The 13,977-nt window shown below is 44.8% G+C and overlaps 1 protein-coding gene across 1 annotated transcript; it reads left to right on the top strand.

Annotated features, from left to right (window-relative positions):
* Nucleotides 1–1,295: 1,295 nt before the first annotated feature.
* Nucleotides 1,296–2,991, top strand: LOC135388407 (uncharacterized). The gene is made up of 3 exons (XM_064617966.1): nt 1,296–1,426; nt 1,481–1,569; nt 2,758–2,991. Exons 1-3 carry the CDS (start codon nt 1,303–1,305, stop codon nt 2,989–2,991), a joined length of 447 nt encoding a protein of 148 aa, XP_064474036.1. The 5' UTR covers nt 1,296–1,302.
* Nucleotides 2,992–13,977: the final 10,986 nt, after the last annotated feature.

Genomic DNA, 13,977 nt, shown 5'->3' with positions numbered 1-13,977 from the left:
TTTCTACGATGTCACACATTTTGGTGAAGTGGCCCAAGCAAAACGCATGGGTCGTTTATCCGATTCGTGTTCTCGTAGACGTTGAACTCGGCAGAAAACTGTCCGTGCACCCCGAACACGTGGAAGCCATCCAAGGAAAAGTGCTTGTGAGATGGAAGGAGTGCACAAAACCGGCACGGGCATATATCTTGGCAGTTGGTAAGTAATATGATCAGATATGTTCTTAGTTTACTGTGATGCCTTCAGGTCAATTGCGGGTAACGGTCGGTTGCAAACGGTCGGTTGCGGGTTGCACGAAGGGCATGTTATGAATGCTAGCACTGCTGCCTACCTTTGCCAAATTATAGAGCGCCTCGCGGAGCTCTTCCAGTCATCAACTTTGTCCTCTGGCACCACGTGTAAGATGTAGTGTTAAACGAGCTAGGTTTATCGCCTTTCATGTCATTGCGTCGCTCTCGTGAAAGTGGCTCAGCCTTTTCTACTTAGCATACATGCTTTGCCGTCCCTGGTTGTTTGATCCGTGGTTGTCTGCGAGTAGCATAAATGTGCGCTGACACGTCAGGACCGCCGACCATGCTTAGGGCAAACGACTTTAATACTCATGACTTGGTCTGCCTTCGTGAACTGAGAATCTATACTAAATAGAGCACACTGCCTTTACTTCAGGCACAGAGTCTGCCATGGAAAGGAAGCGAACAAAAATTGTAAATGAATGCCTCTCCCAAGCCACTGCTTCGTCCATGTCGGACACCGAAGACACGGCGGATGAGGTATGCAGCGTCTCATGAAAACTATTTTCTTTGCCACTTGTCGCCTTTTGTGATTGATTACAATTTTGATGCAGGACCCGTGCTGCAGCCACCTCCAGGAAATTGATGCTCTCAGACGGGAGAACCAAGAGCTCCAAGACAAGCTACGGAAAGCTGAGGAGGCCCTTGGTATGTCCATACAGTCTTATATTTCTGCGTTTTTGAAGTGGGAAAGGGTTGCATATCCTTACTTCAGCTACTGTCCAACAGGCACAATATAATATGCACAATGTCACACAGATCTCACTCAAGTTCATATACCACGAGTCCGACAAAAATCTCAGCAGCCCATTGTACGAATAGATGGATAGATGGAAAACTGAGGCACTGTTAGTGGTACTTGAATTAGAAACAGGTTCTACACCACGAGTAGAACCTGTTTCTAACTCACGTACCACGATGATCGCTTCATTTTTCCGTGACTTGACTGGTTACTCTGTGGATTAATTTTGCCTACCTGAGTGTTTTCTAGACTGTACTGAAATCTCAACACATGGCACACTGTTCAGCGTCCCCTGTGGATGGCACATGTCTGTCGCATTGTCTGTGGATGGCAGCAACTGCTGGCATCTTTGGCAAAGTACAAACCTGCCACCTTGGAACGTCAAGGACAAGAGGTATAATGCCTGACTTGTGGCCTATGTTTTATCCGGAACTGTTCTCTTCTTCAGATTCATCGAAGATGGTAAAGCGGCTGAAGCGGCTGGTGGAGTCGGACATGGGCAAAGGGCAGTCAGCCACTGTAGTTGCTGAGCCTCAGGTAACTCTCTCTTCAGTTATACGGCTGGTGAACGATAATTCGGACTTATAGGGGCCACAAAAGTTGTCTGAATTAGTGAGTAGCCTGAATTATTAGTCAAAGGTCAAGACCTGCTTCCAGAACATTTGTCCAGACTACTGAAAGTAGCTTAAAGGAACTATAGATTCCAATTTGTTTAGCAGACCATAAACAAAAACAAGTGTTCTTGCGTATCTCTGGTAGTGTTGTGTTGCTGGGGTACACACTGCTAAGCATACTTATGGCACCGCGAATCATTCCAGTAGTTGTGAAGTCTCCGATATTTGCGACGTCTACGGCTTGGCTGTCGGTCACATCAATCAATTCAGCACAGAATAGTGGAAACCAATCAACACAGTAACGTAAATGTCAAGTGCTACTTTGGGCGGGATTGTCGTCCCACACTACGAAGTTTTCACAACCAAAGACTGGCCGTCCGCCGAGTTGTTGTGGTTGTCATTGACAACACTACCACCAACCCTAGTCGTCCCTTGTTTCCGGACCGTATTCAGAAAAACAATACAGGAATTTGGCGTAGCTGGTGTTGCAGGCTCAGAAAAAAACTTGCGCAAAAAAATGCAGACCGTGTGCGGGGGGCGAAAAACACGGGGACGCAGCATGTGTTCAGTATCACTTAGCGTTCGAGTATCAGCAAGGGGTGTTGTGGGCTTTGCGGTCTTGGGATCGCCACATCATTCCACATGATGCGCGCATTCATTGCAAGCAGTGAATGTGGGTGGTTGTTGTCCTCCATACCGGGCCGAAGCCACATTTAGGATTATTTGGAGTCCGCGGTGTGAAGAATAAAAAAAACAATCAGCTTGGACTGAAATTAGTGCGAAATGTTGAGCAATTGTTGGAGAAAACAGTTCGAAATATCTTCAGTAAAACCCCATTAGTGCTATGGTGCTTCTGATAGTGCCATTACGTTTGTCTAGATTGGAATGTCGGAGTTATTGCTCCATGACTGGATTCTATAGCTGTGGGGTGCATCACGTCCCATGGTCGGAAGCCTATTCTGTTAACAGCATAAAATTCTCTGCATGCTGTTCACAAGTATCAAGGCACGCTTAGCTGTAATATCGGTCCTCACGAGAGCAAGCCTATACCATCAAATAACCCTGTCTACAATGTTCCTACACGCACTACAAATGCACTTTCCCATTCCAGGTGGATATAGGTGGGGGCGTCCTGGTAGGAAGCCACCACCTGACGTATTTGAAAAGCCGGTGCGAAGGGAACGCTACAAAGTTCGCCAGGGCCCTCTTGAGGGTTCTCTTCTCTCCTGAAGAGTTGCGCGGGAAGTCCCTCTTCGGCGTGGCATCGAATGCCCACAAGAACAAGGAAGCAAAGGAGGGGGTTGACAGGAAGAGAGTAAACGCATTGATTGGTAAGGGCATTTGATGGTGGATCTTGTCCATTTGCTTGCCTTAGTTTCTGCCATCTTATCTGCTAGACACAAGCTTGCCATGACAAGCACTGTATATTCATGTTTTGTCAGTATCATGCTCCTTTCGTCACTTGTTCACTGCCTGTCTTTTTTGCCTAGGGAGAGTTCCGTTTTGGTTCATTTCTGTCAATGCATTTCATTCGTCTGGGTATATTACAGAGCGTACTTTATTCGATTCGGACAAACTTGAGGGCCTTTTTCTGCTAACAAAAGATTTCATTTAGTAATTTGAACAGCTAAATGCAAGAAATTGAACTTTCCTCCAATGGACCACTTTCCCCATTCCTACCAAATAGTCTGATCAGGGCCTTCCAGCCGGTCACGTGGTAGGAAGCAACCACTCCTGCCTGTCTTGGTTGGACTGGAAAATGGTTGACTAAAAATTGTTGTCCAAAGTCAACAACAGTTGACTACGCACTTTTTCAGCACAGTTTTCCTGTTAGGACTTTTATTATAAGATTCTTGCACTGGTTCTATCATTGACCCTGAACTTTGCCCTGTGATGGTAATACTAATGCACGCTTCCATATATTTCTTTTCAGCATACACCATGTCAACGTTTCAGTTGAAGGACGACTACAAGTTAAAAAATAGTCTATCAAGCTTGTTGGTGAGGGAGTGCAAATAAAATGTTCTGAGTGTCCAAGTATGGCATCTTCGTCCAATATTATGCATGTGTAATGCGCATCATAGACACACTTAAGGTACTTTTGCAGAAAGCGCCGGGATCTCACAGTGCCGGTGCATGTTTTAGCAGTACAGGTCCACCACAGATATCGGGTTTCATAAATTCGCAATAAGAGTGCAATAAGAGCACAATACACCTAAGCAATATGGTCACAATAGGGCAGCCATAGACTTTCTGCAATACAGGGTCAATATGGGCACGGTGGCCAATTCCCAATAGGTTTTTCATAGAAAGCTCATAGGGGACCTATAGTGCCCTTACTGCGGCTCTATTGACCTCTATGGCCAAATGTTCATTGGCATTCTATAGGGCACCAATACAAATTTTTGTAAGGGTGTGTTGTCTCTGTCGTCGAAGACGATTCAAGGTGACGTCGAGTGATTTTCTGGGAAGACACTGCGCGCGTTTCACTCATGCCATCGGACGCTTGTCTTTGAAGAGCCAGAATTTGTTATCCCGCAATTCCAGGATTTTGCACGGGAAAGCTCCGAGTAATGACGAAAAAAAAAAAAACGACGATTCTGGGATTCGATACTTGTGCGTGAGCGCTCTTCCTGCGAGTACCTGCGGACACAGTGGCGCCACAGTTTCATTTGATTACATGGTTTGCGTTCGTTCCAGCAGAGTGGTACTTGAGTAAGTTTCGTTGCCATTAGGACAAGCCGCATTTTGTGTGCATGCCTGCAAGCAGTTGCACGAAAGGACTTCCTTTGTAACAAGAGAAGTGGTGCAGGTTAGCTGGTATACATCCATGAACAAGACCGAGGGACACGGGCACGTGTGTCGTCTTTTGTGTCCGGGCCTCTCGGTCTTCTTCATGACGTTCCTCTGTCTTGAGTAGCAGAAGTAAGTGCGAATAAATAATGCCCATATAACACAGTGCTCCTTTTTGCACGTTGTTAGTCACCACGGAAGCAGGCACTTGTGTTCGCTGCCATAGGTGCTCGGTGACAGAGTGTCATAATAACGGGTGTAAAGTAGGCACATCATGTTGTGCGGAAAACACTGGACATTGTCATATAAACGAAACGTCGTGTCAACGAACAACAGCTGCGTGCGGAGTCCATTGGGAGGGGTCCATTCCCTAGTAAAACGGTCACATTTCCCAGGTTCGTCTGTAATGGTATTGCGGGATATTCCCTTATGAAAATGGGTGTTTAGTTTATGTTTACTTTCTACAGACACCAGTCAACATGGGTAGCAAACTCTCTTCAGAGTTTCTGTAGACATCGTGTTGACAGCGTATGTTTACTTCTTGTTGACTTATGGCCCTCAACTTTCTGTAGACATTTGGCTACAGAATAGCTGTGCAATTTTTGTTCACTTTATGTGTACTGTCAACAACACTATCCCGCGTATGGTGTGAATACTTTTTGTGGACTTCCTGTGACTCTATACTTTTAGAAGTGAACTTCACCGCATAGCACGCTCCTGGCCAACCATAATCTTGAATGATATCGTTGTCTGCCGATCTGCTGAAAACGGGAGTCGTACGCCATTTTTGTGACAATTATGAACAGCGTAAGTGTCACAAAAAAGGCGTACGCCTACCGTTTTGAACAAATCAAGGCACATAGTGATATCACTCGAGTTGATGGTCGGCTAGGAGCGTGCTTTGAAGTTGTATTTTTATGAATGCATATGTTCACTCACTCGCAACACGCATAAACTGCACGAAATTCAGTATTGCAAAACTATATATGTATCTATTTTATTCCGAAAATGCATACCTTGAGAGACGTATCCAGTACCAACACAATCATACAATACATCCCGGGCACACAGTAGTAAAGTATTTCACACGTACACATTCTTCGTGCCACACAGTGTCGCGTCGCACAATTGACAGTCAATGATCTGCTGTTCTTCTGGCGACCCACGATGAAACACTAAACGCTGGACTTCAAAATTCATTGAATTTCGGCGAAAGCGACGTGTCGAAGCGTTGGAGAGAAATGTGTCTGAAATAGGGCGTGCAATTGCAAATTAGTAATGTTCAAACGCAAGTGAGCAAAACTGAGTAAAATGGCCATAGCAACAACAAAGTTGGTTCACCCAGCTTACTGTTCAACAAAGTAAGGCCTGCAAAAACGAGAACCAAGTTAGCAGAATCAACAACGGCGACGAACTGATACTTGTACACTTACCTGAACGGGACGCAATACTGCAGCCGGTGCTCGAAGTAAACAACAAAAACCTACAGCACAACAGCCATAGTGTGAATACAAGTGAATCTTAATCACACACTTCGATCACACAGCTTACCCATACGACGCAGAATGATATCCTCCTTTGTTCTTTCATAGCCTGCAAAAACGAGAATGAAATTAGCAGAAGCCACACCGACCACGAACTGATACTTGTACACTTACCTGACAAGACTCAAGACTGCAGCCGCTGCTCGAAACAAACAACAAAAACCTACAGCACAACAGTCATGGTGTGAATACAAGTGAAGCTTAATCACACACTTCGATCACACAGCTTACCCATTAGGACGCAAAATCATATCCTACTTTGTTCTTGCATGGCCTGCAACAACACACACCTCATAACACATATACCCCACCCCTCCCTTTTAGGGAATGCTCAGTACCCCAGAGGTCGACCTCTGGGGTACCGAGCATTACTTTAGATTACTAGCAGTAGATTACTGGCAGATAAGGCAGTGATTAATAATACAAAATCCATCTATAAAATAAAACGGTCGAAATAAGTACTTGTTACACAGGTGCACAGAAAGACCACAAATTGTCAACAGCGACACCTATGTACCTTGTCCGCTGAGAGTACACATGGCAGTTCACGGGATTGTCAACATGATGTCAACAGCGATTCCTGTTGACTTGATCAACAAGAAGTCGAAGTCAACACACTGTCAAGACAGTGTGTTGACCTCCTAGCAGAAGAGAACATGGAACAAGAAAGTACGTATCTCTAATGCAGAATGTACTGTCCTACAACTTGTGCCTCGATTTCACGCATTTGGGTTCCGATTGTGGCTGATGCCTAGAACAGAGACAATAAGCTTCCACCAAAATTCAAAAGGAAGAATGAATTTTGTTTATATTTACTTCACAAAGGCCCAATGATTCTTCACGGATATCGTGTGGGTGCGTGAAAAAGCCGTGAGAAGTATAGATGTCACTGTTACAGACGGACTATGGTGCCAGGTGAAACCTAAGTATCTAAAGTTTCCATCGAAATATTTACTGGCTCCACTCCCCGAAAACATCCAAATAAACATCGAACTGACGAATTATAGGCAAACAAATGCAGAAATGCAGATGCAGAAATGCCATGAATGCTGTTCTGTTTTTTTTTTTTTTTTGCAATTTGCGTTTTTTTATCTCCCGGCATCCATGACGATCTGGTTAGCCGTAGTCTCGCTGCTTTGTGATTAGCGTATAACGAATGGCTTATGCTTAGGTTCGTGACTTGGTCGTGTTTTGTTCACCTAAAATGACCATGGTATACCGGAATACGAATTGAGTCGACGACAAATAGCTCATTGCCGCAGTCGTTGTCACAGGAAAATGAAATACAAATACACGCCGTTCGGGTAAACTGTGGCACTTACTATACAGTTTGACACTTAACAACGTCCCTTTGTAGAGGTAGACGCAATGCACATAGAAATTTGGAAGTCTCGCATCACAAGCGTATCGTACTCCATCCTTTTTGCTATGACTTTATACTGAGTCGTTCCACAACATGAGAACAAAAAAGAAAGAAAGAAATAGCGGAAGAGCCACATTTGTAGGGTTAATCAAAGCACGTCTCGACCGCTAGTCTGGGCTGCCATCGCGGCAGCACGGGGAGTCTGGAATAAGACTCCAACAACTACCCATCCAGCCCATAGCTGGAGGGAATGCACACAACACTGGGCACGCTACCAATGAAATTGCCATATTGGCCACACTGTGCATATATTCTGCTGCCCAGAAGCTTTCCCGTGTAGACCATCATTCGCCCTGTCCTGACTATAGTCGACTTGTACTAGTTTTCAAGTCCCCCGCTGTTATTAAATATAACGGAAAGCGACCTTCAGCCAAAATGCATTCATTTCGCGCGGAGTAAAGCAGTAAACATGTCCGAACCTCCAGGGAAACGGACGCACTGTTTAATTGCTAATCAGCAGCTTAACTGTTCATCGTGAGCATCTTCTTTCGCTGTTTGCTCTGCATCAAATATAACAGCGAAACGCAAAGCGCTTGTGTCGTCCGTAATGCTGTCCTTTTTGTCAGTCCTCGAAATCTGACTGCACACGGACGTGTTCTTCGCGTTCAAACGCATGACTCTTTAAAATATTAGTTATATCGATAAAGAGCACGATACGTGTTGAGTGACTCTAATGAACTTACGAAACTATTTCTACAAGCAGTCTGTCAACTGTGAAGCCACGAGAAGACGGAACACGAGTGAACGCCCCGCTATTTCGAAAGTACCCCCAAACGGACAAGACGCGGCACGCAGATGCGCGCGTGCAAAATTCGAGTTCAAAACATATTTGACCAATAGGAGCGCGCACAAGCTCTCGGCCAATAGGGCTGCGACGTGGTGACTGGATGGAGCTGTACATACTCCATTACCGCGACAACCGGTACTTGAGGAGGACTGGCCCGGACAAGCTACAAGAGCGGTGATCTTGTTCTCTTAGATAACATTGGCAAAATCAGTCTCCCTTTCCTACGTACTTTATTTTATATATCGCGAGCTACAACGTTTACAAAAGGCGCACCAATGATAATGTAAAAGCAAGAGGGCGGGGGCGGGGAGACAAACGTTCCGACCTTGCCTGAAAGTACTTTGGTGACACTTGATGCATGTTCCAGTTGAAGAAGTTCTGAGCTTGGGCACTAGAGTACCTCACTCGGTGTCAAGCATTCGATTTTCATAGTACCCGAGCACTATGTAATTTATCCACCAACATGCCTGCTCTTATGCTGTGTTATCATGTATACCCATCCTATTCTGAGTTTCGTACGGTTTCCAAGTTTTTCCCGCTATTTCAGAGACAAAGTAAGTTCCAAGATTTTCCCATTGAATAGCCTCATCCCATGTCAAAAATTCTGAAAGTGTGTTGAAAGTGAGTTTAGTGCTCACTTACACTCATCCTCATATGTGAAACCCACAGAAACCAATGGGTGCTGATGTAAACTCATCAACTAAGCTTCATTTTTACTCTGATGTCCATATAGTATATTATATATATTGAACCATCTAAGATACAAGTGAAATGCCCTCTTACATTCGTCTCAACTACATGCAACCTCAGTTTTATTCACAATTGCGGCGGCTGCGTTATGCATCCTATTGATGTCTTCAATCGTCGGGCTAGGTAAGAAAAAAAACTTGATCGTCTATTACTAAGTGTGAATCATTTTTGCTCTAAACCTCGTTTGCTCAACGATATCAGTGATCAGCTGGTCTGCACCCTGAACCAAGATTCCAAAGAGATAGATAAAAAAGAAAAAACGCGCTAAAGGCGCTAGCATGTCCGTTTGAACGAAAAGAAGATGCTATACGCATGATGGATCTGGGTACGTCTCAAGTTCTGCCAAATAAGGCCGGGTAACATTTTATGGTTGAGGCGAGAGTAGTGCCTTGTACACTTTAAAAATTATTAATTTTACTCCTCTTGGGGACTACATACAGTTCTAAAAAAACAATTCCTTTCAAGGGTAAATGCACGGGCGTAAATGAATGCGACAGCATGGAGACTGCTGTCCACGCTCTGTTCTAAGAATACCAGGTGTAGAATTCTTGCGCATGCATGAAAATACCGTGAATCAAACCGTCATCTGTAATGTATGGAGTGAAATACAATCTTGTGGCATACCGAAGGAAAGATGCGCTAAGGAAGAAGGGCGAACTTTGGGTGGAAGATTGCTAAGTTAGCTGAGCGCCTTACGGTATCAAATTGACCAAGAGTGGACATTTACGTCGAGTGTTCCATTCGGAAGGGCATTTGCAAAGTTCGGTGACAATTTGCAGTCCTGGGGAGTAAACGTCGGGGCTAGGATATTAACATCGGGAGTCTAGGGCAGTAGAAGCTGCAATTACTCTTCATTTTACTTTTTTTTTCTTAGAGTGCATGAGCCCACATCGGTGTGCGAAACCCTCCCCTTATTGTTGCCTTGGCAGTGGATAAGCCATGCGTCTTCTCAAAACAGACTGCCTTTTGCAGACACCAACTGTCTTAGTGAATTCCATCATATTAGAGGAGAGAACACCACCAACCAAGTCATTCTGAGGGGACGCGTTATGCTGCACACTTCTATTCTTTATTATGTAGACTTTTTTTTAAATATTACCAGTGCTATGGAAGTTATCCGAAAAAAAAAAAACTGGACCCAGCGCAACCATAATTCAGCAGGTCCTCATAGCTCTCACCAACCTGGCAAAATTTCCGAGTATTTTGCCTCTACATATCCCCCCCCCCCCCCTTATCCTCTTATCCCACCATGTGCTACATGAAAATTAAACGAATCTTTTTACGAGCGGTGAATCGGTTCACTCCGTTCACGCTACTGATTCCATTCACTCTACGTCCATCAATAGTTCACCCTGCTTCGAGCTACACAAGAACTACTTAGTGGCTGATGTTGCTTCTGGTAATTCGTGCCTCAGCTTGTCTATCTGCGATTCGTGAAAGGGTAGGTTGGTTAACACAACTTTTGTGACTGAGCACCTCATTTCAGATACCTCTCTCTTAAGTGCGTCAAAGACTTCGCTTTCTTCATGCTGCAATTCATTTAGACTGAAATGTGCCGAGATTCGTTTCTAGATCACAGGGAGAACACGGACTACAGGGACTCATATTGCCTGTTCATTATGCGATACCCTGTGACATTGAAACGTCTATCAAACAGTTCTCAATAGTCTGCGCATTTATATGAATGTGTCTACACTGGACAGCAGTTTCCAGGAATGTATTTTCCTAATAAAATCTAGAGTGCTGCACAGTCCCAAGCAGCACAATGTACTGAAAGTCAAGTGCAATAGGGGTGGGCAAGTAGGTGGAAGGCCTTGAGCAGATTCGTGGAACTAAAGAACATTGATAAGACACATGCCTTCCACCCATATTGCACTCGACTTTCAGTGCATTGTGCTGCTTGGGGTGCTTCATTTCTTGTATGTATTTTGTGTGCGTTGCAAGTGAGTGAAACTACCTTTCAAATTGGACTTGGTGAACGGCACGATTTCCTTTTCACCGTCAAGTTGGAACCTTGAAATGGCACAGGCGAATAAGATGCTACAGTATTATGTGTTTCTCTGATCATGATTGTTGGTGCATATAGCTTCCATTACCTGGCAAAGGCGCATCTTATCACATGTGTCATCATGCACGAAACGGTGCGCCGTACCTCATATCTTATCGGGTTCGCCGCATCTCTCCAATCATTGTGTACATTTCATTTTGTAAATGTACCTCTTGCTCACGGGTACATGTTACTAGGCGTGGAGTGGAGTGTTGTCATGGCTGTCTGCTTATAGGCGTTTTCGTCTTGTTTCATCTCGGCGCATACCAGACCAGCTCAGTGTCTTGATTGGTTCATAGATATCCTGCGTTGTAACGCCACACAGTGAGGAAACAGAACACATGGACACACCAGTAAGGACGATGAGTTGGTGCGCCTTGAACTGTGCTGACATTAAGAGCCTCCCTGGAAACCCACAGAAAATCTCGGACAAGGATCCAATGCAGTCTTGGTATTGTGTAGCGGCTAGCGAAGTGTGAATTGCTGCACTGCTTGCCCAGATCCTTACCAATAAGCGTTTTCTGTCGCCTAAAGTAACATTTAGTACTGCTGTTATTCTATATCAGAAGGACCGTGAATAGGCATTACTAACGGACGGTATCGGATAACGCCACAACTGAAACGGCCTTGTGCGACAAAACCGCAGATTTCACAAGATAGACGCAATTCTCACAATACGCTGAAACCTCGTTTCCATAACTCCCGATAATCTGACAACCTCACTCTATGACCGTTTTTCTTGGGAACCGTTCAGCCGCCACGGAAATCTGCATCGGTGGTATGACACTGGCTTATTTGACTGCGAACGAGGTTTTTTTCACAAGTAGGGTAAAACGGAGATATTACCGTCTCGTTATTACGACCGGTCACATGACCCGCAGTGTGGTCCCAGGGATAGGCTACAGAGGGTGACACGTGCAGGGCGCAAATATGGTACTGTTTGCACTGCAATGCATAAAAAGGCATACTGGACCCGACTTCACAGTGAGCCTGCTGTCGAGCACGCAAGAATGACTGGAAGGAAGCGGTCACTGGGGTCGGCGGAGGGCGCGTTAGTATGACAATGAGTTTTGTGACCAAAATCTGCGCTAACGGTGGTGGTCAGAGCATTCACCGTATAGGTATGGCGTACGTGTGGTTACTCCTCCTAGGGTAGCAAACGTAACCATGGAACATACGTAACATCCAGGAGGGCTCTCGTGCAGACACAGATTGGACTGTCCTTGTATAATCAAAGCACGTATAGTTACAGACTGCTTTTTTTTACAGATATGCAACGCACAAAGACAGTACAGCTACAACGGTGGCTACGTCATCTTCGACATTGACCACAGCCACGTCGATAACTTACGCCGTGACCCCAATTTTACCGATGGTTTCACAGACGCACATTACGTCAAGAAGTTTGCGCACACATCATTTGAAGACCGCAGTGCGCTTTGAAGATCTGTGACTACTCTCATATAAGACCGTGGTGTGGTACTATAAACCATAAACGTCAGAATATATGTGTTATGTACATGTACAGTGTCTGACTCTGTCTTGAGGATGCCCGATCGCCTGAAAAGGGATTATTTTTTGTGGACCCTTCTTCGTTTTATGCCTCGCAAGCGAGAATCAGACACTACCTTGATGCCTGCACAGAGCTATTTCGTCTCGAAACCGAACATGCAACAAAAAATATGCTTTGGGGACATTCCTCGAAATAGTTCCACTGATAATAGATGAGAGCAGCACGTAGCTGTGCCTGTTTGTACATTATATGGAATATAACACACGGGCGAGAGACGAAAGACTCACATCGTTCTCTTTTTTATATTTTTTACTTATCAGCTTATCAACACCACGACGCTGGACTGTCAACAGATTGAATGAAAGAACAAGGAATGATAAAGCTATGCCATAATACCCTGGATAATAAAAGTAGCGCCAACTCCTCCTTCTCTCAAAGAGAGTCCTCGCCTCGACAGTGGTGCCGCCTGGATGGCTGCACCGTAGCCGACAACAACCGTGTTATAGCCGTGTTCACGCAAGCAGAACATTAGTGTTTGTTTTGATTGCTGGGTCTGGATATGTCTGTGTCATATGTCCTCGTGAAATTTAGTTACGCGATGAAAAAACACGTGTCAAGGGAAAAATAATTAAAGACATTAAATGAAGCTCTCATGTGTTTGTGACATTGAATAGATACATTGGAGTGAGGCATCACACGTCTTGTAGGCGATGGCTGCAGGACGGATTACTATTTTTTTTTACAAACTCCTTATTGAAGAACCTGGTTGAAAGGACGCCCTTATGCTAGTTTGCTTTATCTATTTTGCTTCTCAGTTTATCATTTCAGAAAGCATCTACAGTGGACAAAATCATTTCTTTCCCATAGTGGAGACATATCGGTAGCATATAGATTTGGGAGTAGCTGTCACGGGGCACACCTTAAGCAATTAGGCTGTCCTTTATTAAAGCTCCGATAATTAATAATTTGGATTAATTACAACAGTTTCAAAATTTGGGCGGCCGGCCATGTTGTCAAAGTATTTGAAAGCCGCTTAATTCGAACAGCGCCCTTGCTTGGTTAAACCGAATTTGTTGAACTCAGTTCAGTAACGTGAAATGGACAGCGACACAAAAAGTACCTTGCACAAAAGGCATCACACGCAGAGGCGCCGTAACGGAGGCAAAAAGGGCATGGTTTCTGAGCAAAGCCGAAGTAGTTGCAGGCGTCGTTGACGCACCACCGCATCTGCCCCCATCCTGGAAAAAATCCTGGCGGCGCTCCTGATCACACGTGAACAGGAATTTCAACAAGCGACACTACTCTGTGACGTTGATTTACAAAGAGGAGAACAGTATATTGCATGGCTACGGACTCTGCACAGTTTTACCTTTTCAACAATGCATGCAGTGTCCATCGACCACATAAGTGCTGCCCATCCGTGTAATGGTCTTGTACACGAGCAAAAATTCGCTAGAGCGGCGCAACCGAAAGC

This window comes from Ornithodoros turicata, chromosome 1 (assembly GCF_037126465.1).
Source record: "Ornithodoros turicata isolate Travis chromosome 1, ASM3712646v1, whole genome shotgun sequence".
Taxonomy (NCBI): Eukaryota; Metazoa; Arthropoda; class Arachnida; order Ixodida; family Argasidae; genus Ornithodoros; species Ornithodoros turicata.
Note: the sequence above shows the minus strand (reverse complement) of the source record. Positions and strands in the feature narration are given on the sequence as shown.

What these genes read in the sequence shown, in the direction of transcription:
- LOC135388407 (XM_064617966.1), top strand. Translation starts at nt 1,303, where the DNA reads ATGGCACACTGTTCAGCGTCCCCTGTGGATGGCACATGTCTGTCGCAT. An exon ending in TGGAACGTCAAGGACAAGAG is followed by an intron (nt 1,427 to 1,480) that starts GTATAATGCCTG and finishes TCTCTTCTTCAG; the next exon opens with ATTCATCGAAGATGGTAAAG. An exon ending in CTGTAGTTGCTGAGCCTCAG is followed by an intron (nt 1,570 to 2,757) that starts GTAACTCTCTCT and finishes TTCCCATTCCAG; the next exon opens with GTGGATATAGGTGGGGGCGT.